The sequence below is a fragment of the Cercospora beticola genome, chromosome 2 (assembly GCF_033473495.1).
Source record: "Cercospora beticola chromosome 2, complete sequence".
Classification (NCBI taxonomy): Eukaryota; Fungi; Ascomycota; class Dothideomycetes; order Mycosphaerellales; family Mycosphaerellaceae; genus Cercospora; species Cercospora beticola.
The window spans coordinates 3,791,771-3,817,451 of NC_088936.1; the positions used below are offsets into that span (position 1 = coordinate 3,791,771).

A 25,681-nucleotide genomic window follows, 5' to 3' on the forward strand; every position below is an offset into this window, starting at 1 on the left:
TGTAAATGCCAAGCGCACGAACACCTGGATTTCTGCAGCTCGAACTTCTTCTTGACGAGAGACAGGTCACGTCGACTGCACATACTGGACTTCGCCCAACACCGACAAAATGGTATGCGCAGACACATTGAAGTCATGATCAGATCGATAGCTGACTCTCTCCCAGGCGATCAAGCACAACCAGCAGATCCAGTACAACCGTAAGGCCGAGACATCACATTTTTGCGCATTTGCAAAAGCAGCAACTGACTTGTCGCAGACTTCCGCAAGGACTGGCAACGCCGTGTCCGCGTGCACTTCGACCAGGTAATTCCCCATTCATCATGAATGCTGGCGCGCCTGCAGTGCACTGCATGAACCTAGAGTTCTGACCTCGAATTTTCGATATAGCCCGGCCGCAAGCAGCGCAGACGCAATGCTCGCCAGGAGAAGGCCGCTAAGGTCGCTCCACGCCCAGTGGACCGCCTGAGGCCTGTCGTCCGCTGCCCAACCATCAAGTACAACCGCCGCGTTCGTGCTGGTCGTGGTTTCTCGCTCGCTGAGCTGAAGGTACGAGATGGAGAACAAAATAGCTAGGGAATGAATGGATATTGATCGCGTGCACAGGAGGCTGGCATTCCACGCAAGCTGGCGCCTACCATCGGTATCGCCGTCGACCCACGCCGTCAGAACCTTTCCGACGAGTCTCTGGCCGCCAACGTCGCTCGCCTGAAGGAGTACAAGCAGCGCCTTGTCCTCTTCCCACGCAAGCTCAAGGCACCAAAGAAGGGCGATGCCGCCAAGGACGAGGTCGATGCTGCCAAGCAGATCGGCGAGACCGCCCACGACGGCAAGGTCAAGCACACCAAGCAGGCCTTCCCAATCGACAACAAAGTTGTCATCAAGGAGGGCAAGATCTCCGACTACCCACAGACCGAGAACGCCTACCGTGTGCTTCGTACTGCTCGCTCCGACGCCCGTCTCCAGGGCAAGCGCGAGAAGCGTGCGAAGGCCAAGGCCGACGAGGAGGAGGCAAAGAAGAAATAGATGTCGCCTGCACTCGAAAAATGGAAGTGATGCGATTCAAGTTTGGCGTTGGGAGGGATGATGACAAGTACGATATCACGGAACGTCTGGCGCAGGCAAAAGTGTCATGGCATGATACCAGCATAGCACAGTCGCATGCAAACCACGTCTTCAATCGCTTCCACGATCAATCTCCTCCTTCCGCGCTCCGCAGTTCTCGCCCTTCCTCAGCATGCGTGCTACGGGTCCAGTGATTGACGTTCTGTTCCCTTTTCATACAGATGGTCCAGACCTCAACTTCTAACGATATTTTGTAGATAGCCCGAGGAGACCGGCTCCAAAATGGATAACGACCTACGACCAATGCATGTTGATGCTTTGTCGGACTGTCTTGGTCGCCAAGCCAACTCAATGGCTAAATAGTAAACCGCAAGCAACACGCACCTCCAAGGCCAGCCGTTAGTGTCCGCAACGGGCCGCTTAAATCTTATTGGGTGATGCTCCAATGCATACTTCCCATCAACATGTCTACGGTAGCATTCGTCTTGCCGTCCGCTGCCCGCGTCAATCCAGATCCCGCGCCGTTCGCATCACCGGTCATTTAGTCCGCCGGGCAACTGAGTATGCTTTGCTCACGGATCCGAGCTATGCCAATGTCAGAGGACAAGAATGAGGCTGTGCTCGTCAACACCGCCACCACATGAAGTCGAGGCATGAGGATGCTCCGTGTGAGTCAAGCTCCAGGAATTGCTTATCATGAGAGCCCTGTGCGCGCACTTCATTGGCGTCGAATTTTATGATGGGTTGATGACTACCAATGGAAGCCGAAATGTCACATTACCTCCTACCTGACCACGCCTCACGCACAAGTCTCGATCCTCTCGGAATTTGCGACGATGGCGAGGACGTTGTGAACCAGTTCAGAATTCTGGAGAAGCTTTTGTGCACCGCAGAGTCTGCATTCGACGAGTTAAATCCGTCGAAAGGGCAAATCGAGCCCCACAGCGAACAGGCATACCGATCAGCATTCTGTCGACTTTATGCCAACTTGCTGAAGGACATCGCCTACAGTCTGCATGAAGATGGCTCATTGGACACGACCGGCGCCGAGGCTTTGATCGCTTCCAGCAAGATGACTGTGACTAACCTCTCCAAGTTCGGCAAAGCAGTATGCAGTAATGCCCTTGCCATTGGAGCACCAGAAAGTTCCTTTGCAGACGGCAAACTACAACAACTATGCGCAGATGTAACTTTCATTAGACTGGACTCAAAGCAAGTCGATATGCTACTAGCCCACATGCTTCTCGGAACACTCTCGAAGCCTCCAGGCAATGAATGGGGCCGCCCAGGCTTCGCGGAACTATTTTCCAACGTTGGGGAGACAGCACAAGCATACCTCCAAACACTCTTCGAACATTTCGCGGAAGGAGGATACACAAAGACAGACCCCACGGGCTCAGCGACATTCCATCTCCACAACTCGACAAACATGCCCGATCTCATAACTTCACATCTCCCAGCTCCACGTCTGCCAATACGAATCGTCGACAAACCCTCAGAAAACTCCCCGCCAGATTATTCTCCAAATCACTACATCCTAGTCGCCGCTCATTCACAACCAGGACCAGGACCAAAGGGCACGCAAGAAGAACGACTTATCGGCCAATCACCGGCTCTGGCATTAATGTCACTACTAAAGCCCATCTTAGGACCAGACGAAGTAGTCATCACATCAAATCTCTGGGCCCACAGTTCCTGGTCAGGTCATGGCCGTGAAGCCAAAATGACCAAACTCTTCCCCTCTGACGGACGACCTCGAAATCACTACATCTTCGCGGACGCATTAGAACTCGATATGCAAGACAGCGCCGACGGCGTCCTTCCGGATCTTAAACCAGAAAACATTGAACGAGAAGTACGAAAATTGTATGCTGCGTTCGCTGGAACGAAAGCTATTGGTGGTCGAGCGGCGATGAAAATCCAGATTGTGCCTTGGGGTTGCGGGGCTTTTGGCGGGGACTTTGGTGTCAAAACGCAGTGTATGATGATGGCTGCTGGGTTGGCTGGACTTGAGTCGAGTGAGTTGGAGCTCGTCATCACGAAGGATCGCGAAGAAGAGTTGAGGGGTCTTGTAGGGGGGCCTGTGACAGTGAGAGAGATATATGAGCATCTTACTGCGCCTTGCACAGTCCAAGCATGACGGTTGAGCGGACAGTCACGGAGGCGCGAGCATGATGGCAGAGGAATTGTATCAGAATGTCTTATAATCATACAGTATATTCGAACGAGACGAAGTCTCGTCTGTTTGGAAGCCAATCATACCGCGTTGAAGCCCTCATAATGTTACAAGTTGTCATGATTTTTCCGCTAACGCCAATCCACACGAGTTCAGACCAACCCATCATTACCAGTTGGTGCAGCAGCAACCGGAGGAGGCGCCTTTGTCGGTTCGTGGTACAGGTGAGTGAACACACCATTCCTGTCGTCATCATCGACGAGCCACTCAAGATCTTCGGTCTCTGGAGGCAAAGTACTCATCAGTCCTTGGCCAGGACGAGGGTAATTCTCAGGGTGTACATCGTCTGTGTACGCCGCATCATCGGGCGATGGCCCATTGCTTGCGGGTATACGGGGTTGTGTGGTACTAGTGGATCGTGTCGCGCCGACTGTTGAATTGGATGTCGTGATGGCATTGCTCGTTGCAGCAGTAGTCGTGGGAGTGGCCACAGCAGCTTCTGCGCTCTGGCGAACGGCCTCCTTACCATTCAATGATGGTGCAGCAGGATTTGCTTCAAGATGGCCATTCTGCTGTGAGGCCGCCACGAGTTCCTTGAACTTCGGATGGAAGACTGGGAGATCAGGTCTGAAGGTCGTAGCTTTCACAAGTAACGTCACCAGAAACCCTGGCGGCAAAGCAGCAAAATACTTCCTTCGCTGATCCTCGCTCGCTCCAGTGACGCTGACGAAGCTCGACACCTCAGTGATAGAGACTGGCACCACTCTTGCTGCTGCGCACGATTGACAGTACCACTCTGCATCCTCCTTGTCGATGACAGCCTGCTCGATCGGTGGCTTATGGCACCACCTATGGTAAGGCGCATTGCACCCATCGCAGAAAACAACAGGATTACTGGCAGGACTAGTACCACGCAAACATACTTTGCAAACTGCGGCTTGAGGGTTGCGATAGTTGTATGGGCGTTTTCGTTTGTTCGTGGTGGGTGAAGGAGGTGGCGGCACAAAGCTCGTCGGCTTCTGTATCGAACGCCCGGACCGTGTCTCTGTAGCTACAGGCGTGATCTCAACACTGGAGTCAGATGCTTCGTCATCCTCATCTTCGTCTCCGTCTCTCTTCCGCTTGCCACCTCTCCCGCCTCCTCTTGCCCGGCTGCCTCTAGGTCGACCACCACCTCTACCGCGGCCGCGAGCTCGCCCAGAGACGGGAGTGCCATCTGGATTGACGAGTATGGAGTCTCCGGATGCACTGTGTGGAGTGGCTACATTTGAAGCGCGGCTACCTCGAGGTCGACCGCCGCGACCCCGTCCTCGACCTCTTGGCGTGCTGCTTGCACTTCCGTTAGTTGGCACAGCAGGGACTACGAACCCATCTGTTGTCGTCGCGCTCAGAGAAGGGTCCTGAGCTGTAGCTGTTGCTGTCGATTCCAAGCTTCCCGCGTCAGCCGGGCGAGAGGTTTCCTCACTGGCTTCCGTAGCTAGCTCGGTTGGCTGTTGCTCTGCATTCGCGCCATTCGCGCCTGATGACGACTTCCTGGATGCGACGACGATGTTATCAGACTCCTTATGTTCCGAATCAGTCGGCGGCACCGAAGAGAGCGCTGTAGAGTCCGATTGTTGGGCATCGATATCTCGAGTTGCTTGCTCTTGACTGCGATCCTCTGGAACTGCTCCGGCTTGTTCTGTAGGCAGAGCTGCGTCTGCGTCCGGCATGGGCTCGTCCATCCTTATTACGCGCTTTCCACCAGAATTGAGTGAACACAATGGAAGACTAGGTCGCTAGAAGCTTGGCTGTAAGACGTGGTTGTTCGTGACCTGAGGTCGAGCTGCGGGTGAGCTTCGCGAGCTTGCGCTCCTGCTGCGCCAATGCCGATCGACTCGGCACATCTCGGGCCGATGTCCGTGGGTTAGCTGCATTCGAAAAAGTGCGTTTCTTGTGCCAGCTCACAGGAGCACAACGTGTACCTGCGATGTGGAACGTTCCACTGCATCTGTGCGTTTAGATCAAGTGCTTCATGCACAAACATCGTTCAGGTAAACATTCTATATATATGAAAGAAACGTGAGCTATTCTCTATTTCCCCAGTTCTAATCTGGACAAGTGCTCTTTCCAATGGCGATCAAATAGAGAGCAGCCACTCTGCTCAGCAGTACGGTATTCAACACGGCTGTCTTGCAGCAAGAATATAATCATGACTCATCGCACAGTCGGAATTCGGCCTCTAGACTCTGAATTCCCTGACTAGTAGGCCTCATCCGCTGTCATAATGACCGGGTTCTTGTTGTCTGTGTCTTGCTTGAGACTGGGAACTTCAGGCACATCCTGCTCCATAATGCTCTTAGCACTTTTTGTGCTCACAACGCTTCTTCGTTTCGCTTCCTCGAATGCCAAGCTTGCCGCTCGCGAATGCGCAGCAGCATTTTCGGGCATGACATCTTCGCAATCCGCTGAAGCATCCTCAAGTACTCCTGCAGCGGACTTGCGATTCTTGGAGAATTCGATAATTCGTGGCCGTAAAGGAACTGCGGCTGGTCTTGCGCTGCCTTCCATAGCTTTCATCACCCGGGTCCTGGCGCGACTGACACTGACCTGCCGCGCGACGCTCACCTGCACCATCTGTCGCTCGAGATCTTCCGGTGACTTGACACGAGGATATGACTCATCATCGCGGTAGCTCATTGCTTGCTCATCCTCGTTGGCGAAGGCATGATCGATGTTCGCATGGGCAGGGTGAGAAAAGCTTCGCATCACAGCTGGAGGCTTCCAGAATGGTTCGGCATCGACGAGCATGCGTCGAGCAGATTCAGTGTCTGTGCAAGTCGTGGCCGTTGTAGGCGTCGGTGGAAGGGAATTTTCGCTGTAGAATGCAGAGCCTTGAGACTCGGGTGAGCTGCTCAAGTGCGTACCTTGGCGTGGTTGCATGAATGCAGCCGCGATAGGCGAGGTGGTTCCCACTGGCGCCGTCACTGAACGCATAGGCAACCGCATCCTTTGTAGTGCTGTCGCTGGCTCGTCTCTCGCTGCTTGCTCTGCTTTCACGAGAATTGAAAGCGGACGCTTGAAAGATGGGGAAGTCATGCTGCGCAAGATTCCGCCGCCATGAGTATGAACCTGAAGACCCTCTTCGCATTCTCCTCCTTTTTGCGATTGGGATCTTTGCAGTCTGCTTTGTCTCCTCTCCAAGATCGAGGGCCTCGAGTTGAGAGACAGCTGTTTCTCAAACATGATACTAAATCGCGGAAACTCCACTCCAGGCAAGTCAAGGTCAAGTCGAGGGGTCGGTAGTGCCGGCTCCGAAACTTGGTCGCGGGCCTCGTCGTTAAGCATAGGCTCGTCATCGCATCGCTCAGCACGGCCGAACGCATCTTGAGATACGCGCCACACTCCGTGCGATCTCACTTTCGGAGATGCGTTTGGAGTGCTTCCCTTGGCTCGCAGAGCAAGGCCCCTCGGTACAGCCGAAGTGCGATGGCCAGCATCAAACATTTGCTCGTGTCTAGGAGCTCTGCTTTGTGCCTCGTCGAGTGAGTCCCGACGCTTTGGCATACCAGGACTCGGCGCAAACAAGCAAGACAGAGGTGTCTGTGATCTGGCTGTTGGCCCGGGATCTGCTTCCAGCTCTGCCAGTGGCACATCACGGTTGGCTGGCTCAGCATCTGCTGGAGGCTGAGTCCTGAATTTATGAGAAGGCTCAGAGGTAGTCTTGCTGCGAAAGAGGCTGCTGAATGTTTTCCAACTCGAGATCTTCTTCTGTTTCGGCAGAGAAATCATAGTATCTGTTCTCAGCGGCTGTGGTATGGGTGGCGGCGATCGAGAAGGTGGTAGCCCAGCAGTCCTTCTAGACGGGACCGCGTCGTGAGTATGTGATCTGCCCCACGTTGGGGGCGCTTCCGACGGAGATCCAAGTGCGATTCCGATGTGAGGTGTCTCAGCCGGTGACTGGACTTGAGGCGAGTCGATACCAGGCGACATTGGATGCAAGCCTGTCATATAGTGGCGTCGATTGATCGTTGCGCTGTGGGGCGGCATGCGAGGTGAGGGTGTCGGGAAGGAAAATATGTCCGGTCCAGCAGTGTAGTCAATGGTCCTCACTTGCTGTTCCAAGTCCCTGCTGCATTTAGGCAGCGGACTTGAATCGTTGGATGTCCTGGTATGGGAATGCATCGGTGGACGACTGCGCTGCAGCCGTCGCCTCTCAGCACTTGCGGACTTGGGCCGGTCCATGGTGCTGCATTGGCATGCGTGCATCGCATCATTCATTGAATCGTTGAATCCAGGTGGGTTGGCAGTGGCCGATTCACTGGCCTTCTTCTCCGTCTTCGCGCGGTCGTCCAAGCTCCCGCGACGATTTGCGCGCTTTGAGCTGGAGCGCTGTAGGAATGGCATATCGACTTAAGACCTCAAACGAGACCTGCGACACGCGTTACGGGACCGAGTAGGACCTCCAAATCAGCAGTTGCGGATTCCCGATCAGGTTGTTCTTAGAGTTTGTAGCTCAAGTTTGCCACTTTCTAGTCCGCCCGTCCACCTGTGACGAATCTCATCAAAAGCTGTGCGGTTTAGCTCATATGCAGAAGTGCGGCTCAGGCAATAGCAGAAAGGAACGAATTAATGAGCGAAAGAGAAGCGAATAAGGAAAAAATCGGTTGACATGAGAGAGGTGCGAGAGAGCGCGGTGGGACGGGGAGTCAGACAGACAAGAGTGCGAATCTTGGACGGACAGCAGCATGGCTAGGCGCTTCAGTGGATATCGCTTGGTCGCAGCATTTCGCTCCAGACGCGCTCTGCGGGCAGGACAACACGAGGCGTGTGTGCAGGAAATGAATCAAAGGACCCTACTCGCATGTCGACTCCCGCGCACGGCAGCGCAGCTGGGTGGACAGCGCCGTCAGCCATCCATGTCGCCGGAGGCTGCATAAGGCTGTCACACAGCGGCGTTCCGCGCACGAGGGTGATGCTGGTCGCGATGCCTTTTCTGCTGCCGAGCTGTATCATCGTAGATTGGCGCGCGCAGGATGTGATTGGATTGAGATGAGGGTCTGCTGCACGCTGGCGGGCCACGGGCGCAGGCTGATATTGCTGCGTCGGAAGAGCGAGAGAATTGGAGCAAATCTGCGCAGGCCCAGTGAGGAGCACAAGAGGTCGTTGTTTGAGATAACGAGGCGCTGCCCAGGGCTGGACCGCAACCTTGTTCTTGTTCTGCGAGCGAGCGCGAGCGCATCCCACACGGACACGCTCCGGCAGTCGGGATCTCTCCGATCGCCCTGAAACAGCCCAAACACGACCTTCCACACTTGCCAACAGTGCCACTGCTCGGCCTGCAAACACCAACCAGCTGGCCATGTATAAGGTACGATGCCTCACCAATCACGCTGCAAGCACCACCGTCGCGACGGCGTGGAAAGCAAGAAACGAAATGTTCAGCTTTCAGGCAACAACAAATGCTTAGTCAGACTGGTCGCGACACACCAGCCACGAAGGTCTATATCCTCGACACTGGCCCTACATCCTTCACGCGCGCCCATGTCGCTGTCGCAGATATGCTGACAAGCACGGCCTACAATCACGCTGCTCGTTCCATCCTCGCGCCTGTGGCCGCGTTGGTCACCGCAACTGCCCGTCCCCGCTCGTCCAGCTCAAACACGAACGTCCCAATACCCTGCCCTCCATATCGCCCACCAGCGTCGGCGCTATCGAACAAGAGCCAAGCAAAGTTACTGTCATAGAAGCCAGTGAACGGACCCAGGCCAGCGGCTGCGTACGTGCTCCATTGCGGGGATAGGGAAACCTGGAATGTCACTTCGTCTGGAGAAGCGCCGGCTTGTTGCATCGCTGGTAGCAGACGTGGAACCTGACCAGCGAATATGGGGAGCGCGTCCACTCCATTTGAGGTCCAGTGCTCGATGTACAGGCCAGCGCCTTCTCCGGACGTCACATTGGTCTCCGTGCGCTGTGCGATGACAAGAGTTGAATTATCGCTTTCCCCAGCACTGTATGTGCCGACAAAGTTCGCTTCGGCCTCACTTGCGGCCTGGGCTTCGAGAGCTGGCATCAGAGTCTCCACGAGCGTATTGATGATACCAAATGCAGTCTTGTCCCGCAATCGCCCATCCGTGCCAGGCGCAACAAAGTATCCGCTCAGGTAAGAGAATCCTACATTGTATTCGGGAATGAAAGCCAGCATGGCGGAATATGATCCGGAGTCGCCAAGTTTGGTATAGATGTCGATGACTTTCCCACTCGAAGGGCTCAAATAGCGGACGATTTCCCAAGGCGCGCCAATCGAGTACGACAAGCTGGCAGAGTGCGTGACTGGCTTCATCCATGCCCTAGTGGCTTCGGCAGACAGTAGTGTATGATTGAGAATGCCGACCCCAAGCTTGTTCAGATCATTCAATGTTGAGAGTATGCCACCGGAAGGAATGGTTGGACCGTTCAATGGAAACTCCCAATTGTTCGGCACAGGGCCAGCGATCACAGATCTGTTGAAAGAAGCATCACTGGCTGCTGGCGCATTGACAAAGGTCGATGACATGTTCAAATGGTCGAAGACTGCCTCCCCGTACAGGCTTTCGTAGTCTGTGTAGCTCCTGCCAGTGACGTTGAGGATGACCTGGCCCAGAATGAACATGCCCAGGTTGGAGTACGCAGGAGTCGTCCAAGGCTGAAATACCGGAGGATAGGGCTTGAAAGAATCTACGAACTCATCCAGCGAGTTGTTGCATCCTAGCAATGCGCATGATCCGAGCGACTCGATCGGAAGCGGTGGAAGACCGGACGCGATTGCGAGAGCATCAACAGCCGCTTGCAGATCTGAACCACTGAGGGAAGCGTTTTGAGCCACGGCCACGCCGATCAATGAGAGTAACGAGTCCGCAATTATGCCAGTTGCTGAAATGCCGCTCATGTGGCTTGACAGGGCTCGGGGAGTGATGATGTTCCATCCAGGCGCGCTCTGGAGTCGCGTCTTAGCAGTGACATTCTTCAAGCTAGGGAAGTATTCAGTAAGTGGTCTGTCCCAGTCTTCTTCGCTTAGTTCAAGCAGTCCAGTGTACACAGTTATAAGCTTGGACACGCTTGCGACACGATATATACTATCTGCGTCGACCTGCTTGGTTCCGAATTCTGACTCGGCGATTTGAGGAGAGGTGTAGTGGTATTGATGCGTAGTCGCTTCTGGATCGTGGAGCGAGAAAAGTCCCACTGAGAACGTCACGTTCTCGAGGCCTGCCAGGTAATCCGTTGCGTCACCGTTTGATGTATTCTGTTGCAGGTGTGCGTCCAGGATCGATGAGAAGTTCTTCCACGCTCCAGGTTCAAGGCTGTCTTCGCTCGAGAGCTTCCTTGGAGTGGGATAGGTAGGTATATCAATAAAGTCTGCGAGTGCCCACGGCAACAGACATGAAAAGAGAGACGCTGTCAAGGTAGACTTCTGCATTTTATCGTCCACTGCCTTGAAGCTGTTGATCTGATTTCTTCACACATCACGAGCACTGGAAACGCCAGTCTTATACACTCCTACAGCAGGATGCCTCATAGTCAGTCGCGTAGCTAGCGAACTCGAAGCCTAAACCTTGGCGGCATCGCCAGAAATGATTCTAGCAGGCTATGCAATCCAACCTTGGACAGAATGCGAATACGCTACCAATGATGTGCGTCGAATGCAGAAGGCAGTGAAGATTGCACGTGGTCCTGTCTGCGAGAATCGATCCTTCGATCCTTTCCCAAGCCTCCCAAGCATTGTAGGTTCAGTGACGTAGGTTTTCGTTCTCGTATTCACCCAGAGGATTTGACGCTAGTGCCGGATTAGGAAATATCGCGGTGTCTTGTGGCTGTGTAGGATTTCGAGGAGGGACTGTATCATTGTCTATTCGCTTTGAGTTTGTTGCTGATTTGTTACGATGCGGTGTTTTGTGGTATGAGCCATGCGAAGGCGGACAGTCTGGATATGCAGTCAGTGGCGCAGGCCTTTCGAGATCATTCAGCTGCGGCAACACGGAGTGGATATATAGATGCATTGAACTCTGATCAATTCACTTCGAAGTTCATAGACGTACATATATACACGCCCTTCGAAGAATCATCAGAATCGGAGAATTCAAAACCCCTCAAACACAATGACCAGCACACCTCTCCCTCCGACATTACAAATCACCCACCTCGATGCCTGGAAATCGAACCTCCTCGCCATGGGCGTGCAAACAGCTCTCGCAATAAACGAGCCCGGTTCATCATCAGAATCACCACAATACACAATCACCCTTCCCAAGTGCTACTACGGCGATCTGATCCTATCAGATAGCGAAGGCAACCATTTAGCAACATCGTCTAAAGAACGACATCGCAAGACCGAATACCACATCACCTTGTCAGAGCCAGGCCTCGAATCTAGAACAGAAGTCTTCCGACGCACGACCCGTTCGAACAAGAAATGGCGGTTTGCGATGAAAGTCGATAATGGACAGACGGAATACTTCGAATGGCGGCGATCGAAAGGGGAATTGGCGAAGGATCTTGCGATTCGATCTACGACTTGGTATCTCGTGCGTCTGTCGTCGCTGCAAAGCGAGGAAGTGGGAGGAGGCAAGGAAGCGGATGATGTGAGCGATGGTGGTGTTTCTTCGGTTAGTGATTCGCATGCGGAGGAATCATCGTCACCAGAGGTCGTTGCGCTTTGGACCCGGGCCAAGTGCTGGAAGACGATACATGGGGTCGGAGAGTTGCAGTTGAAGGGAGCTGGTGCGACTGGTGAGCTTGGAGCCGGATGGAGCATTATGGCACTGATGAGTTGTTTGAGCATTTGGCAGAAGACGAATCGGGACGAAATTTGTCTTGTGGTGGCGACTTAGAGTACTTGTTGCATGTATCTAGCATCATTCAACGCCCGAGCCATAGCTTCCAGCCACTGTCACACTTCATTATTCGTCCGGGGGACAATCAGTTGGTTCTGTCTCGTTCGTGAAGAAGAGAGGATCTCCATCGTTGTGGATCTTGTCGTGCTCCTTGTAGTCGCAATCACGGTGAATATCGATGTTCCGTGCGCGCAAACGAGCGAAAGAATCATCATATGGTTGCACAGGATCACAGCCCATGGCTCCATGCCCCACACTGTACAAGCATATTTCTTTCAGGCTTTGGAAGCGCTCGTCTTCTGCGAGCTCTGCTAATGCGCGCATGGCTTTTTTGCTCACCACTGTGGTCACCATGCTTCCTGGGTCCGAGGAAATAGCCAGACGCTCGATTGTAAACGGAAGCGCTGTCCTGAGATCGAGTGGGGCTGTCGTTTCGTCATGCTCCTCGCTCTCAGCCTCCAGCGTCGCTTGTATCTTGGGGAGTGGAGGTGGATTAGTCCAAATAAAGGTCTTGTAGTCACGGTCCCAATCCGCTGCTCGGAGGCAGTCAAGTTGTTTGAGCTTAGGGAAGCTAGTTGAGATCTCAGGTAGAAGTCCACCAATGTCTTCCAGAGACAAGCTCTCGAGCCATGGACCGTGCTGCTTTGACAGTGCACGCCAGAGCTCCGACCTCTCGTTCCAGTTGCTCATATCCGAGTCGACAGACTTGAAGGACAACAATCGCCTGCACGCTTGAATAAACATAATGCGTGCTTGTAGCGTCATGCCCACGAAACAGAAGCCGAGCGCCTCGACAGAAGAACTGCCTGGTAGCAAGACATAGTCTGAGTCTTCGTCACGCCCCTGTCCCACGTGTGAAAGATTCAGGACCTTGATGTTCGGTAGCAGAAATAGGCAAGCAACGCTTGACGGACTGGCATAGAAAGCATCTTGGTTGTGTCTCCACTCCGTGTAGCTGCAGATCGAGACCATGCGCAGTGAGGTAAATCCAGGGGGCCAAACGGCACCAATTGTCAAGGAGTCATATACAGATCGAACTGCTGTGCAGAGGAAGATGAGGGGATCCTCTTCGCCAAACTCGATGCTTTCGTCATCGTATCTGTGTCTATGATCAGTAAATAGAAAGATGCTTCATGTCGCATCGGGACGTACTTGAGAAAATTGAGGCGATCAAGTCTGGGTGCAAGCGCGAACAACATGCCCTTGATGGGCTCGTCCCAACCATCTCGAATCCTCTCTGTCCACTTGTAGGTTTCTTCTGGAGACATATGGAGCTTGTCCATCATGATCATCCTGTAGTCTACCAATTCAACTGGCTGGTAGAACTTCGCGTCCAGGGTAGAATGATCTTCATAGCACTCAATCGTTCCATCGGCTTTGTTGTAAAGGTCCTCCCATGTGTATGACCATGACTTCCACTTCTCGAAGCCTGGTCTGATACCCCATGATTCAAAGGCTCGTAGATGCCAAATGGCATCTGGATCACTGATAGCCCGACGTAGGAGAGTTGCCGACGTCAACGGTAGTCTGTCGTGCTGGATTTTGAACTCTGCATGGAGTCTCTGATTTTGTTCGAGCCGCTGCTCGACGTGGCGAAAGGTTGCTGAGCATGAGAGGGCGAGGTTCAAGATGCTGTCCACTGGGACGAGTTCGGCGATAGACGCGACCAGCTCTTCTGGAAGCGAAAGGAGCCGAGAGTCGCCCATTGTGTTACTCAGTTGTCTGATTGGTCTGTTTGTCCGAGGACGCTGATTGGGTAACTGAGATACGGTCGTGCGCGGCGGTGGAGGAACGGCGACGGCGGCGCGGATGACAGCGGCAGCAGTGACGGCGATGCGATGGTGACAGAAGGGCGCAGGCGATAGCGCGCAATCTCGGCGTCGTTGTCGCCGTCGCTGTTGTGGTCGATGTTGCGGTTGCGAGCGAAGATGGCTGATAGTACGCAATGTTCATTCTAGTTCCTGTTTTGCTTTCTGGTGGAAGCCTGCTTGCCCTGCAACTGACGAACCTCCTCAGCCTACACGACCAGAATGGGTGCTGATCGGACCGTGAGGTAGACACACGACAATACAATCGGCGCATGTGGAAGTGCAGCTTCACGATGCCGTGTGCGACCTGTTCGGACATGGCCGCATCCCATGTTACATCGAGACAGCATGTGGATAGCGGAGACATGGGCGGCATCTCAAGACACGTCAGATGCAACTTTTGGTGACGAGTACCACTGTTCAACGACGCAGAGTCATGTGCTCACTTGTTCGAGGTTGAGCCGCAGAGCAATTGTGCTTGTCCCACAGAGCTTGGCCATATTCAGCACGAGGCTGCAAATGTAGCCACTACTTTGGGTAGAGTGCATACTGGTTCGCAGGGGTTCGCAGGTAGGTGATACTGACCGTACATTTATACGATCGCAGAACATCCGCTCCTTGATCTGCATGCAAGACCTGTTGCTCAACATCACGACCCGATCGCCAGCACATTTCCGAACCAAGAACTGCCACTCATAATTGGGATTCCAACATGCCACCCATGGCAGGAGTCGAGCAATGCATTGTCGCCATTGTCTCAGCTTTTCGTGGTGGGGCCGAGCTTCTGGAAGCGACGTGGGAGCAGAGATTCGGGAGCAGGCGACTCGCAGAGACTGAGTACGAGCTCCCGGTGAGAGAGAAGACGCTACAGAATGCCTTGTTCGATGCCGCGAACGTTTGCCAGTCCAAAATGAACGAGCGACAACGTCAACTGCAGAAACGTTTCGCCATTGGAGATTCTAATGCCATGTCAGAGCTCAGCGCAATAATGGTCCACTTGCAAGTACAAGTCATCAATGCTTTGCAAACTGCGAGATGTTCCGGAGGCGATACTCTTGACTTCACGAGCTTGCAGAGCACTGTAATGATCATGAGAAGCAACACGCTGCAAAGTATGGAACGTCTTAGTCAACGTCTGCTCTCTGGAACAGCGTCCGACGGCATAGCGAAGCAGCTGTTACAAAGGCGACAATCTGATCCATTCGGCTCGAAGGGGTCAAATCACTCTATGAGCTCAACCTCGATGCACGATCCTGCAGTGGAACGCCGGCGTCGATACAGGGCCAGTCTTGGTCCGCTCACCGCCGTCAGTCGATACGATTCCCCAACAACAGGAGCAGCATACATGCAGTTTCGCGCAGAAGACAGAGTGCACCTTGACCGACTAGCCTCTCTTTGGTCGATCAGTTCAGTCAGTAGCTGTCGGAGCATTTCCGATTCCAGCTCCTCGTGTGGATCGTCGATATCATCTCATATAGGAGAGATTGAAGTCCCAGAGACTGCACAGGCCACGCGGCGTATTGTTCTTGCTCCGCGGGTGGAAACGAAGGCGGACGAGGGAGCCATTCGGAAACCGCCACCATCAGCGCTGCCTCGCCATGATCCAATACCAGAGGTTCTTCACCATCCAGCAAAGAAGGACGCGGTTCCGGATTCTCCCGCTCCTCTTCTCGAAGCGATGGATCGCAAAGATGCATTGTCAACAAAATCGCGCAAAAACAAGGGCTATCAAGCTGTTTCAAAGGTTTTGAGCAGAGTTGCAAACCGTTACAGAAAGTTGCGGTCATGAGACGCCCTAGTTGTGGACAGCAAAACGGAAACTGGGCAATACGCTTGCTTTGCGATCTCTCTCACACGAGCTTGAATCTGCGGCTGCCTCGCTTGTCGAGGCAGAGTGCCTTAGCTATGCTGCACAACGCGGAGCTACGAGGATCAAAAAGGCACTTCAGTTCTTCGGTCAGAGGAGTATGGAGCTTCAGTCCTGGTTTCTGTTTTGCTTTCCGGCAGCAGACGCCTTTGTTCTCGTATGCAAGGGTGTTCTGGTATACATGGATATTTGGTATATATTAGACATTATCGTTCTCTAGGACCTATTCTCTTCTAGCCATATTACATGCTTTTGCGCGATTGCGAACTTTCAGTAACAGTTCCAAGATATGAAAACCTGCCGTTACGCGCAGAAAAAACTCGAAAAACAGTTCTAAGATAGTGAAGCATGCCCTTAGTCTACGCTGTCTTACCATGATAGTTAGTAATGCGTAAAAAAAAAATGTTCGCATTCAGTAGCGCAAGTCGTTAACGCTTTAGGAAAGCCTTTTCGCCTTGTCCGGCTCGTATAGCTACGAGTATAGCTGCAATATTCGTATTAAGCGGTTTATCTATATGCTTCTTGCGAGGACGTAGTGTCGATGCTTCTATAGATAGCGGCTTCTTGCAGGCATTTTCGCCCTAGCCGGCGCGAGCAGTAGCTAGTATAGTAGCAATATTAGAAGGAAGCTCTTCGTCGACTGCTTTGCGCTTCTAGGATGTTGTTAGGGAAAGCACTTAATCCTTAGGCTTAACTTTGTTTACGGTCTTAACGGTTAGTAGCTTAATCTCGAACTCGCAAGGGTTATCTTTACTGTCTGCGACTTCTATTACCTTGCGCTTCCTCGATGTCGATCTAGAAAGCCCCTAATCCTCGGCTTCGACATCGTCCGCAGTATTAATATTCAGTATTTCAAGGTCGATCTCAGAAGCTTCCTCGTCACTGTCCGCAATAACTTATTCTTACGCAGGGCTGTCGGATGATTCTCGGGCCCGCATGGTCATCTTTGAAGCTGCCTTAGTTGTGGACGGCAAGACGGATCTTGGGAATGACGTTCACTTTGCAATCTCTCGCGGACTGGACTCCACGGCTGCTTTGCTTATCGAGACTAGGCGCCTTAGCTACGCCGCACGAGGCGGAGATACGACGATCGAAAGGGCACTCGAGTTCACGGACAGAGGAGCACGGAGTCTCAATCCTAAGTTCTGTTTTGCTTTCCGGCGGTAGGCTGCCTGATCTTCAGGCTCGGAAGATGTGCCGGATCGGCTCAATATTTATGCAGTGCCTGCCCTGGAAGATGGCAAGGCACCAAGCAGGTAGCTGGATTTGAGAAGGATAAGGAAGGCGTGCGACTTTACTAAACTTCAGATGAATGGGGATTGGTACTCCCTACACCGATGGCAGTGCGGTTAAGGATGTGATTTCTGTAATCAAGTTACTTTACCGAGACGCTCAATCAAGCAACTGCCCCTAACAACCGTTGAATTCACGAACAGAGATACATTCACCCCCGCCGTCAACAACTCGCCAACCAGACATTGCATCGTGCGTATCTCGTCTAGTATTGATCTTGCGCTGCCGTTGCGCTGCAAGCCGACCGGGATGGTCATAGACATCTTCGCTCTGAGTCAACCCCAGCTCAGACCTTCTCTCTGCGGAAGCACCTCGTTCAAACCCCACGGACGCAATCCTAAGTCTCATACTTTCGTCAGTTATTCGTCAAAAGTATTCCACTCATTTGAAATCCAACTGCGATACCGCCTCTTCACTGCGTGATCGCATTATCACTCAGCTTATCGATTTTTCCCGTCCAATAGTTGATCCAATTGAAAATCTCCTGATGCCAGAATAAACTGTTTTCTGGATGAGTGATGTAGTGTCCCTCGTCAGAAAACTTCAAAAACCTCGAAGGAACACCGAGGTACTGCAGCACAGTGAAGACGGTAAAACCTTCACTGATCGGGATTCGGTAGTCCTTCTCGCTATGAATGACAAACATGGGAGTAGACCAATTGCTCGCATATTGCAAAGGGTCCCAGCGATCGTACACTGACCGACCCGGCTGTTCGAATAGCGTGCCATTGAATTGATTGACAGCGAAATCGATGCCGTCTTGTGCCCACAGGCTGTATGTGCTCGTGACGCCGTCGTGATTGACGAGAGCTTTAAATTGACGCCCGAGATTTCGTCCCTGGATCCAGTTCATCATGTACCCGCCGAATGATGCTCCGGCTCCAATGGAGTTGCTGCAATTGATGTATTGAAAATTATCGCAGGCATACTTGTGAGCGTTCACGAGATCATCGTACGTCAGGCCGCCCCATTCGCCTTGTATGCGATCAGTCAGAGCCTGGCCGTATGATGTACTGCCAGTGGGGTTTGGGAGCACCACAATGTATCCTTGGTCAGCCCAGGTCTTGAAATTCCACCTGGTACTCCATAGGCTTCCTGCAAAGGACTGCGGACCTCCATGGACAATGAAAGCCATGCTGTAAACTTTCTTCGGGTCAAAGTTTGTTGGAAAGACCATGAAAGCCTGCTGTTGATCTCCTAAGGTTCCCTCGTACCAGTAGGAGTCGATGTCGTGCGGGCCAAGACCAACGAGCTCTGAATCCCGCTCATTGGATTTGTAGTAGTAATGCGTATCCCCATCTGGAGCTACCGTATAGAGCAAGAACGAGGCCCAAGCAGCGTCTGCTGAGACTAGCGCCTTGCCATCCGGAAGGAAGAAGAAGTCTCTGACTTTCGTAGCGCCTGTGACATTTGTAGGCTTGTAGTTCGCAGGCGCATCTGCTGGTATCGGGAAAAGTCGTGTTGCTGCATAGTAGTCGACTTTAGCATAGAGCTCCTTACTTCCGGGCGTCCATTTGTAGCCATCCACGGAGTAACCCCAATCTTCTGCTACTGCGTGAACTTCCTTGCTACCCACATCCGCCACATACAACCTAAAGCGATCCCAACCATATGCAGGGTCATCCTGCTGACTGTATGCGACTTTCCTGCCGTCTGGTGAGAATTTGGGACCATAGGTGAAGCCCCGAGAATTAACTGGCGCTTTGCTGCCTGGACCATTCAGCTGCTCTGGAGCGGAAGAACCGTCGTGAGGAACGAGATATATGTAGTTGACAGTGTGAATTCCTTTGGGCCGATCTGGAGCGAGTGTCAGAAATGCCACCAGTGACCCGTCTGGGCTCAGATCGTAGTCGCCGGGGTCACGGTCATTTCCAACCTGAGGACTCTCCGGTCTTGTGACATTATAATTGAGGTTTCGTAGCAGATTCTTTGTCGTTCCATCAAAAGTATAGCCGGAAGGGTTGCTGCTCTTCTTGAGCACGCCAGAGAAAATTGCGTACCGCTCCTGAGGGATGTAGCTATCGAGGTAGGTTACTGGAAACGCTTCGTATAGCATGCCTTTGTGAGCAGGCTTCGTTGCCAATTCTTCGTTGTACGCGGACCCATTGTTCGCATACGCCAAACAGTTGATCACGAAATTGATATCGTCCGAAGAGGTGGTCGCAGCTTTGAGTCCCGCGTATGGTGCTGGCAAAGAAGCCACCAGGTGGGGCTCAGCTTTGGCATCGACGAGATCTAGAGTGTATAGAGTCACCCCTCCCGGAGTGTCTGGATTGGTTGTGTTGACATACAGGACTGAAGTATTGGTCGGCCCTACCCAGACGGCTTCGGAGACATTGGCGTTCCATGGCAGATCAGTAATGTCCCCAGTCGGAAGATGCAAAAGCTTCCATGTCGTTGACGCTTCGTGCTTTTCGAACGAATAGTTTTTGCTTGTGTAGAATGCCCATTCTCCGCTTGGGTTAGGAATCGCAGGACTGTACCGTGGTGCTGATATCATTTGCCTGTCGCCTTCAGTGAGCTGCGATGGTTTGACTAATCGTTATACTGACTCGGGCGTGATGCATCGTGCCAATGGCAACAAGATCGCCGCCAATGCAGCGTATCGGTTGTTCATGCTGTTGAAACGCTGCACTGAAGCCGTTCTGAGGTTCTGCAGTTGTATGTCGGTTTGGAGGACGGCTAATGATGGTCCGTATGTCTAGGCTAGGCAGACCCACACCATTATGGTCGGCAGTTGCACAGCGAGACCTCGCAACGTAGGCATATTTTGGTCACCAGCTTTCCTTCAAGCTTTGTGTCTACATGGATATCGATCCACTCAGGACCTAGGTGCTCCGTCGAGCACAACCCAGGTCTGATGCGGCCAAGGCGGCAAAACAACACAAGCAACCCTATATCCAGTGCCCAGGATCATTACTGATTAATGAACCAATCTCACGCTTTGAAATGCGAAGAAGTCATGCAGGTCGACACCTGGGTAGACTGAAATGTGCTTCGCGTGAATGGGCATTCGTTATGTGCCATAGATGCACGTTGCGATCAATGAGATTCCCGTGTACTGTATGTATTATTCGCATCGCAGGTCACGTAGCCAGTTCGTTTCCTAATAAATGCTAGGCAGGCAGAGCGTGCCTTCGCTTAATTCGCACAAGGATATGCCTGGCACTGGAACCAACTGACTGCTGAGCGCAAAGGTCGTGATCTGGACCCGCCTTCAAAGTTACGGATAAACTGTACAAAGAGAGCTGCCGGTTGCTTCCAGCGTTCAAGTTTCGTCTTCGATTGGCACCGCCGACAATGTAGTCACGCTCTCTCCATTTCCAGCTTCCCAAGCTCGGCTGTTCGTCTTTCGTTGTGTCCCGCTGTCAATCGATGCTACCGGGTACGGTCCGGGAGCCAAGCTGCGAAGATATCTCCTCGGCATCGTTGCCCTAGGTGCTCGTGTGATGGATGAGGTTTTGGACCGGGTTGAATCTCGACGTAGTTGTCCTTCCGTCTACGCTTTTCCGATGAGACCCTACAGGCACTTGTGGGCGCGCCCGCATCGTCCTGCCATATTCAGCAGCAGGTGCTGTAGTGGGCGAAGTCTTCTATGGCCTTGTCCAGACGACGGAGGTTGGGACTGGCTTCACGCCACGGAGTGGTGCTAACGACCCCGCGGTCATTGCCTCTTGCATCACCTCGGACTTATCAACAGTGTTCGTTTGTCCATTTTGAGTGCCATGCCCAAGCCTCCTCATAGCAAACTTGCGTTTTTCACCTCCTTGAAGCTCTTAGTAGTACCCTTCAACTTTCCAGCAGTATCATTATCCAGCCTCTGCGTATGCTCATGGATATTCAACTTGTATTTCTCGCCAACATCTCCCACTCGTCTCCCTTGCACAACATTTTCCCTCAGGATTTGCGTGACACCCTGTGCATGTTCTACGCCTTGTGCTGCCTCGACACTGTCGGCAGGAAGTTTTGCGCCGTTGCGGAACTCACTTCGAGCAAAAGCACGGGAAGAGCGGAGCATGTGAGCGTCGCCTAGAAGCGGAGGGTCAGTATAGTTGATGGGTAGGTATACCAAGTCGTCTGCGATGTACCGTTGAATGCTATCCCCGTTGCGCGGAGGAGATGGCGGTATGTGGCGAGGACAGCGAAGCGATTCGTGGCGATATCGACGTGGGAGAGCACTTTGGAGGCCATGATGGCGACGTAGAAGTTGCGATCACCGAAGGCGCATTACTATGCCCACGCGAAGATGCTTTGTAGACCAGAGATCGCGGCGCATGTGAAGGCGCGGACGATGCTCGGGAGTCCGCGCTCAATCGGAACGTTATCAAAATTTGATTCGCCTTTTGACGCCCTCGAATCCCTTCCACGCCCCTGGCCTCCATGGCTTCACTGCCAGTCGACATCTTCTACTTGTGCTGACCCTCTTCCTGTAGATGCGGCTAGAGTTCAAGCTTTGCATGCTTTCAAACAGCGGCTCTGAAATCAGCAACCATGCATGTTGGACATCAAGCACAGGAAAGTCGTCTTCCTCACAACAATAACGAGCACGTATGTTCGGGTCATAAAAGCTTTCCATACACAACACATATCCAGAACAGTAGAGAATGACGCCCACCCGCCAATGCAATTATTACGATGATCCGTCAACCGCATCCTGCACAGTGCCACTCTCCTGAACGTTAGGAGTACTGGACGCTCCCTCGGCGGCCGCCGCTTTTGCATCTTCCGACTTCTTCTTTGCAGCTAGTTGCCATGCGGGAATGGCAGCCTTGCCACCACTATTTCCAAGCAAGCGTGACTGGTAAGGGTTCGAGCTTGTCGATGGTGTGGCTGCGCTAGTATATGGAGACGACGACTTTGTCTCCATTGCAGGTGAAGAAACGCCGTTTGTGCCATTTGTCGCAGGTTCTTGTACGGCAGGAGCGGAAGAAGTGCCGTTCACTTGCGTGCCGGAGCCCAGAACTTGTCCGCTGTGTCCCTGAGAGCCGGGAAAGCTGGGTGTCGTCCTGCTTGGTGCAGCTCCACCATCACGCATGCGATTCTGCACCAATGTCTTCAGACTCTTCATTTCTGTGCCGAGCTCTTTTAGCCTCTCTTCCTGCGCCTGCCTCTCTTTCTCAATGGCCCGTGGTATCAAATCTCGCAACTCGTTCAACTCTCGTGCATTCCTCTTTGCTTCTTGTTCCCGTTCGTCATTCGCCAGCTTCATTCGAGAAATCACGCTCTCCACTTCGGACAGGGCAGCATCCAATCTCTCCTTCCGCTGCGCCTCGGCGTTCTTCAGCTCTTCCGTATCGGCAGACAGTTGCTCCAGAAGTTGGAAGGTCTTCTCGAACGCCTCATCCACGCTCTTCTTGTCCTGCTCAAGTTGAGGCGGCGTTGGGGGCGCGATAAGTGGATAAACATATCGCTTTGCCGTCCAGTACAATCCGTACCCTATGCCAGAAGCAACAGTAGCAGCAATAAAGTAGTCCCTCCAATCTCGCCTCGGAGGCTCGGGAGGAGGTTGTTGCCAGCCTCCATATGGTTGTTGTGCATAGCCACCATTGTAGTTGTTATATTGTGGTTGGCGGTACTGGGCGGGAGGCTGCGAGGCCGTGCCAGGCGGGGGCGATTGACCGACGCGCGCGAGTGAAGTATCGATCTCTTCTTGTGTCAAGTTCTTGGAGCGTAGAAAAGCGACGCGTTGTTCCAGAGGAGCCGAAGCGACGGAGGGGTCTTGGAGGACTATGTTCACATAGTGTCAGTAGGGAAGTGCGAGTCGCACCGGGCGGGCGGAGAGCGTTTGGCTGCGTACAGGAAATGGCTCCTTCAACCAGGTCCTCGCGGACCATCGTGGCGGCGCTGCGAGCAGAATGCAGTTACTGTATGTTCTGCAAGACTGTCTTTCCAATGACACAGCGCATCAATGTGCAAGCAGTGGAGGTGTCAACTAGTCTGCACCAGACGAGACGGCACTCGCTCGTGATGCCTCGGCTTGATCGGCGAGCTTCCCGGTGATCCCTGCACGGCGCGGGTTGCTCCTTCCGCCGCTTTGTTTACACTTGCAAACTTGGGGCAGGAAGCACCAAGCTCACACATCGCAACAATCGCACACGCACGTGTCACACGCGACAAGATGGACTCGACACGACGAACGACCATGTCGCAGGAACCAGGCGTCTTTTCTGTGCGCCGACCACGAGAGGTGAGTTGCGACAGCAATAACAACACGTGCCGGCGCATAAACAGTCGTTGATGACATGTCACAGAGTCTCGCGCCCGTCTCACACAATGTATCCGCCATACCGATGCTCGCCTCAGCGATGAAGCGATCCAACAGCCAGTCCAACTACCACAATGCGCCCGCGACGGCGACACATCACCGGTCAACGTCGGGAAGTAGAATGTCCCTTGCGCCTGGCCGGCCGGCGCAACCCATGTTCCAGCGCTCTTCATCAGGCGACAATCTGGCAGGAATGGGCGGCTTCAGCACCGTCCAGCGACCGAGCACACAGAACTTCTTTGCGAGCACGGGTGGGAGGAAGAGCTTTGCGCCCGTCACTTCGACACCTGCAAACCCCATCCAATTCGAGGCGAGCACCCAACGGAGAAGTTCTGTATACAGCGCGCGACCCTCAGCTGGATTTGGACCTCAAGGGCATCAGTCGTTCTTCGCGACTGCTCCTCCGACGAATGGCATTCCCACCGACCCACGACGATTGCGCGATTCACAGACGAGGCAAGCGATGGGCCAGGAGCTTATGGAATTCCTCACCCAGCGCAACTTTGAGCTGGAGATGAAGCACAACCTTACCCACAAGACCATGACTTCACCGACACAGAAAGACTTCAATCTGATGTTCCAGTTCTTGTACCATCAGATCGACCCGGCATACCGCTTCCAAAAGAACATAGATGCCGAAGTGCCTCCTTTGCTCAAGCAAATGCGCTATCCGTTCGAGAAAAACATCAGCAAAAGCCAGCTTGCTGCGGTGGGAGGTAACAATTGGAGCACGTTCCTGGGACTGCTGCACTGGATGATGTTGCTTGCGAAGATGATGGAGCAATATAGCATGGGCATGTGGGATGACGCGTGTATCGAGGCTGGCTTCGACGTGTCCGCGGACCGCATCACATTCGACTTTCTGTCTAACGCGTATCGAGAATGGCTGTCGATCGAAGACGACGATGATGAGGAAGAAGAGGCGAAGAGGAGAATTCAGCCACACATCGAAGCCATGGCCATGAAATTTGAACAAGCGAATGCAGCGAACTTGGAGCAAGTAAAAGAGCTGGAGGCAGAGTCTAAGAGACTGCAAGAGCAGATCGACGAGCTGAGCAAGTCCGCCCCTCGGCTGGCCAAACTGGATGAGACGATCAAGATCCTGGAAGAAGACAAGCAGAAGTTCGAACAGTACAATGCAAGCATGGACGCGAAGGTGGAAAAATACTCGCATCGCGCAGATCTATTACAGCAGGAAATCGAGAGGTGTGAAGCAGAAATGGCAGAGGCAGAAGCTGAGCGCGCAGATCTGCAACAGAAGGTTGACGATCAAGGACTCACTGTACAGGACATTGATCGCATGAATACCGAACGAGAACGACTGATAAAGGGCGTCGAGGCCACACAAACGCGTTTGGAAGAGGCAAAGGAACGGACCGGCAAGAAGGAAGTTGAGACAGGGTCAAAGCTGGATGATCTAGAGAGCGCAGTGCAAAAGTACAACTCTCTGGGCTATCAGATCGGGATCATTCCCTCCACAGCACACAACGCCAATGGGATCGACTACGAACTGCGCCTGCGCGTCAACTCTGGACCAGACTTCTCCTCATCCACCAGCGCTGATGCAGCGAACGATCGACTATTGCAAGACCCCAACAACGGATACGCTCCCCATCTTCTGCTTCCTACTCCGGACCTAAAACAGATCAAATTGTCTCTCCAGCAACTCCGCAAAACTATTTCCGAACGTCGGAATGCCAGTCTGGAAGAAGACATGGCCAAGATCGACATTCTAGATAAGACTCGCGAAGCTCTTGAAGACAAGCATTCCGAACTCGAAACGCTCAAACACCGCGTTAGTGGCGCGCAGGAAGAATTCGAAAAGATGCGCGAAATCTCCTCAGCTGCTGCCATGCACTCCGAAGCTCAAATCGAGAAGATGGAGAAAGAACTCAACAAAGTCCGAGTTGGGCTGGGCGAAAGCGTGCAACTTATGGAGCAGAGAGAAATGGGCGTGAATTTGGAGTATGAGCAATTAACGTTCCGGGCTGCAGAATTGCGAGAAGAATTGCACACAGAACTAGAGAGGATTCTGAAAACAGTGGTGGACTTCAAGATCCACATTCAGACGAGTTTGGAGAGTTATGAGGAGTTTGTCGCTGAAGAGGTGGAGAGAGAGTATGAAGAGATGGAGGGCGTCTTGAATGCCAAGGGAGAGGATACCATTACATTAGGGGTCGACGATGAGATGGAGGAGTAAGTGGCATTCACCGGTCCAAGCATGCGGGATCTGCGGTTTTCCCAACAATCACGATGAAACGACAGGATGGTTCGGCGTTCGATTGCTATTCCAGATACCTCTTTTGCGCGGCTGTTTATGTATGATGATTCGTTGTCATACTTCTTGACCATAAA

The 25,681-nt window shown here is 53.0% G+C and overlaps 12 protein-coding genes across 12 annotated transcripts; 5 read left to right on the top strand and 7 right to left on the bottom strand.

Annotated features, from left to right (window-relative positions):
* Positions 1-109: 109 nt before the first annotated feature.
* On the top strand, positions 110-1,026 carry RHO25_003413 (60S ribosomal protein eL13; the record flags this gene model as incomplete). The annotated part of the gene is made up of 5 exons (XM_023598919.2): positions 110-112; positions 167-200; positions 260-306; positions 391-549; positions 607-1,026. The coding sequence occupies 5 exons, from the start codon at positions 110-112 to the stop codon at positions 1,024-1,026; spliced, it is 663 nt and encodes a 220-aa protein (XP_023455208.1).
* Positions 1,027-1,822: 796 nt separating this feature from the next.
* On the top strand, positions 1,823-3,205 carry RHO25_003414 (uncharacterized protein; the record flags this gene model as incomplete). The annotated part of the gene is made up of 1 exon (XM_023598920.1): positions 1,823-3,205. One exon carries the CDS (start codon positions 1,823-1,825, stop codon positions 3,203-3,205), a length of 1,383 nt encoding a protein of 460 aa, XP_023455209.1.
* A 188-nt stretch (positions 3,206-3,393) lies between these two features.
* On the bottom strand, positions 3,394-4,965 carry RHO25_003415 (uncharacterized protein; the record flags this gene model as incomplete). The annotated part of the gene is made up of 1 exon (XM_023598921.2): positions 3,394-4,965. The coding sequence occupies one exon, from the start codon at positions 4,963-4,965 to the stop codon at positions 3,394-3,396; it is 1,572 nt and encodes a 523-aa protein (XP_023455206.1).
* A 517-nt stretch (positions 4,966-5,482) lies between these two features.
* On the bottom strand, positions 5,483-7,627 carry RHO25_003416 (uncharacterized protein; the record flags this gene model as incomplete). Its single annotated transcript, XM_023598922.2, has 1 exon — positions 5,483-7,627. One exon carries the CDS (start codon positions 7,625-7,627, stop codon positions 5,483-5,485), a length of 2,145 nt encoding a protein of 714 aa, XP_023455207.1.
* Positions 7,628-8,804: 1,177 nt separating this feature from the next.
* RHO25_003417 (uncharacterized protein) lies at positions 8,805-10,679 on the bottom strand (the record flags this gene model as incomplete). Its single annotated transcript, XM_023598923.1, has 1 exon — positions 8,805-10,679. The coding sequence occupies one exon, from the start codon at positions 10,677-10,679 to the stop codon at positions 8,805-8,807; it is 1,875 nt and encodes a 624-aa protein (XP_023455210.1).
* A 679-nt stretch (positions 10,680-11,358) lies between these two features.
* On the top strand, positions 11,359-12,090 carry RHO25_003418 (uncharacterized protein; the record flags this gene model as incomplete). Its single annotated transcript, XM_023598924.2, has 1 exon — positions 11,359-12,090. One exon carries the CDS (start codon positions 11,359-11,361, stop codon positions 12,088-12,090), a length of 732 nt encoding a protein of 243 aa, XP_023455211.1.
* A 69-nt stretch (positions 12,091-12,159) lies between these two features.
* RHO25_003419 (uncharacterized protein) lies at positions 12,160-13,799 on the bottom strand (the record flags this gene model as incomplete). The annotated part of the gene is made up of 2 exons (XM_023598925.2): positions 12,160-13,192; positions 13,246-13,799. 2 exons carry the CDS (start codon positions 13,797-13,799, stop codon positions 12,160-12,162), a joined length of 1,587 nt encoding a protein of 528 aa, XP_023455926.1.
* Positions 13,800-14,613: 814 nt separating this feature from the next.
* Positions 14,614-15,690, top strand: RHO25_003420 (uncharacterized protein; the record flags this gene model as incomplete). The annotated part of the gene is made up of 1 exon (XM_023598926.2): positions 14,614-15,690. One exon carries the CDS (start codon positions 14,614-14,616, stop codon positions 15,688-15,690), a length of 1,077 nt encoding a protein of 358 aa, XP_023455925.1.
* A 1,783-nt stretch (positions 15,691-17,473) lies between these two features.
* RHO25_003421 (uncharacterized protein) lies at positions 17,474-19,678 on the bottom strand (the record flags this gene model as incomplete). Its single annotated transcript, XM_065602394.1, has 2 exons — positions 17,474-19,565; positions 19,614-19,678. 2 exons carry the CDS (start codon positions 19,676-19,678, stop codon positions 17,474-17,476), a joined length of 2,157 nt encoding a protein of 718 aa, XP_065458466.1.
* Positions 19,679-20,800: 1,122 nt separating this feature from the next.
* On the bottom strand, positions 20,801-21,252 carry RHO25_003422 (uncharacterized protein; the record flags this gene model as incomplete). The annotated part of the gene is made up of 2 exons (XM_023598928.2): positions 20,801-21,090; positions 21,150-21,252. The coding sequence occupies 2 exons, from the start codon at positions 21,250-21,252 to the stop codon at positions 20,801-20,803; spliced, it is 393 nt and encodes a 130-aa protein (XP_023455927.1).
* Positions 21,253-21,691: 439 nt separating this feature from the next.
* RHO25_003423 (uncharacterized protein) lies at positions 21,692-22,895 on the bottom strand (the record flags this gene model as incomplete). Its single annotated transcript, XM_023598929.2, has 2 exons — positions 21,692-22,788; positions 22,859-22,895. 2 exons carry the CDS (start codon positions 22,893-22,895, stop codon positions 21,692-21,694), a joined length of 1,134 nt encoding a protein of 377 aa, XP_023455922.1.
* Positions 22,896-23,179: 284 nt separating this feature from the next.
* Positions 23,180-25,526, top strand: RHO25_003424 (uncharacterized protein; the record flags this gene model as incomplete). The annotated part of the gene is made up of 2 exons (XM_023598930.2): positions 23,180-23,248; positions 23,313-25,526. The coding sequence occupies 2 exons, from the start codon at positions 23,180-23,182 to the stop codon at positions 25,524-25,526; spliced, it is 2,283 nt and encodes a 760-aa protein (XP_023455921.1).
* Positions 25,527-25,681: the final 155 nt, after the last annotated feature.